At 61.4% G+C, this 479-nt stretch overlaps 1 protein-coding gene across 1 annotated transcript in view; it reads right to left on the bottom strand.

Moving 5' to 3' along the window:
• The window catches only part of WNT6 (wingless-type MMTV integration site family, member 6), a 3,977-nt gene that overhangs the window by 493 nt on the left and 3,005 nt on the right, over positions 1–479 (bottom strand). The window contains 1 exon segment of the mRNA XM_009864671.1: positions 244–477. Coding sequence (XP_009862973.1) covers positions 244–477 — 234 coding nt within the window.

Raw genomic sequence — 479 nt, 5'->3', positions numbered from 1 at the left:
TGCCCAGTAGCCCCTGCCAAAACCCTGATCTTGGTGCTGCCCTGACCCAGGGGAGGAGGTGGAGGGAGGGCACAGGATGTTTCCAAAGCACCTGCAAAGAGGTCCTGAAAGATATAGGGTCCATATTTCACACAAAGTCGGTGCAGGTACCTGGCTTGGGGGAGGTAAAGGTGGATGGTTGAGCTGGGTAGGGGCATGGGGCAGGGTGATGCTTGGGGAGGGCAGGGAGTGCAGGGGCCTTACCAAGCGCCCGGCTTCATTGTTGTGCAGGTCGATAAGAGCTCGGATGTCATTTTTGCCTTTCTTGCTCTTGGCATCCATGAACTGCTGGGATTTCTCGTAGCCGAATTGCACGTCGTCCCCACAGCCCCCCCACTCCCAGGCTGTGCCCTCTGTGCCCGGACCTGCCGTGGGCGAGGGGGGAGCCCGGCTCCGCGTCAGCTCCTAGCCGCACTGCAGCAGCGCGGCCACGCCACACG

Source organism: Apaloderma vittatum, unplaced genomic scaffold (assembly GCF_000703405.1).
Source record: "Apaloderma vittatum isolate BGI_N311 unplaced genomic scaffold, ASM70340v1 scaffold27392, whole genome shotgun sequence".
NCBI classification, from domain to species: Eukaryota; Metazoa; Chordata; class Aves; order Trogoniformes; family Trogonidae; genus Apaloderma; species Apaloderma vittatum.
The sequence above is the reverse complement of the archived record's forward strand: the minus strand, read 5'-3'. Positions and strand labels throughout refer to the sequence as shown.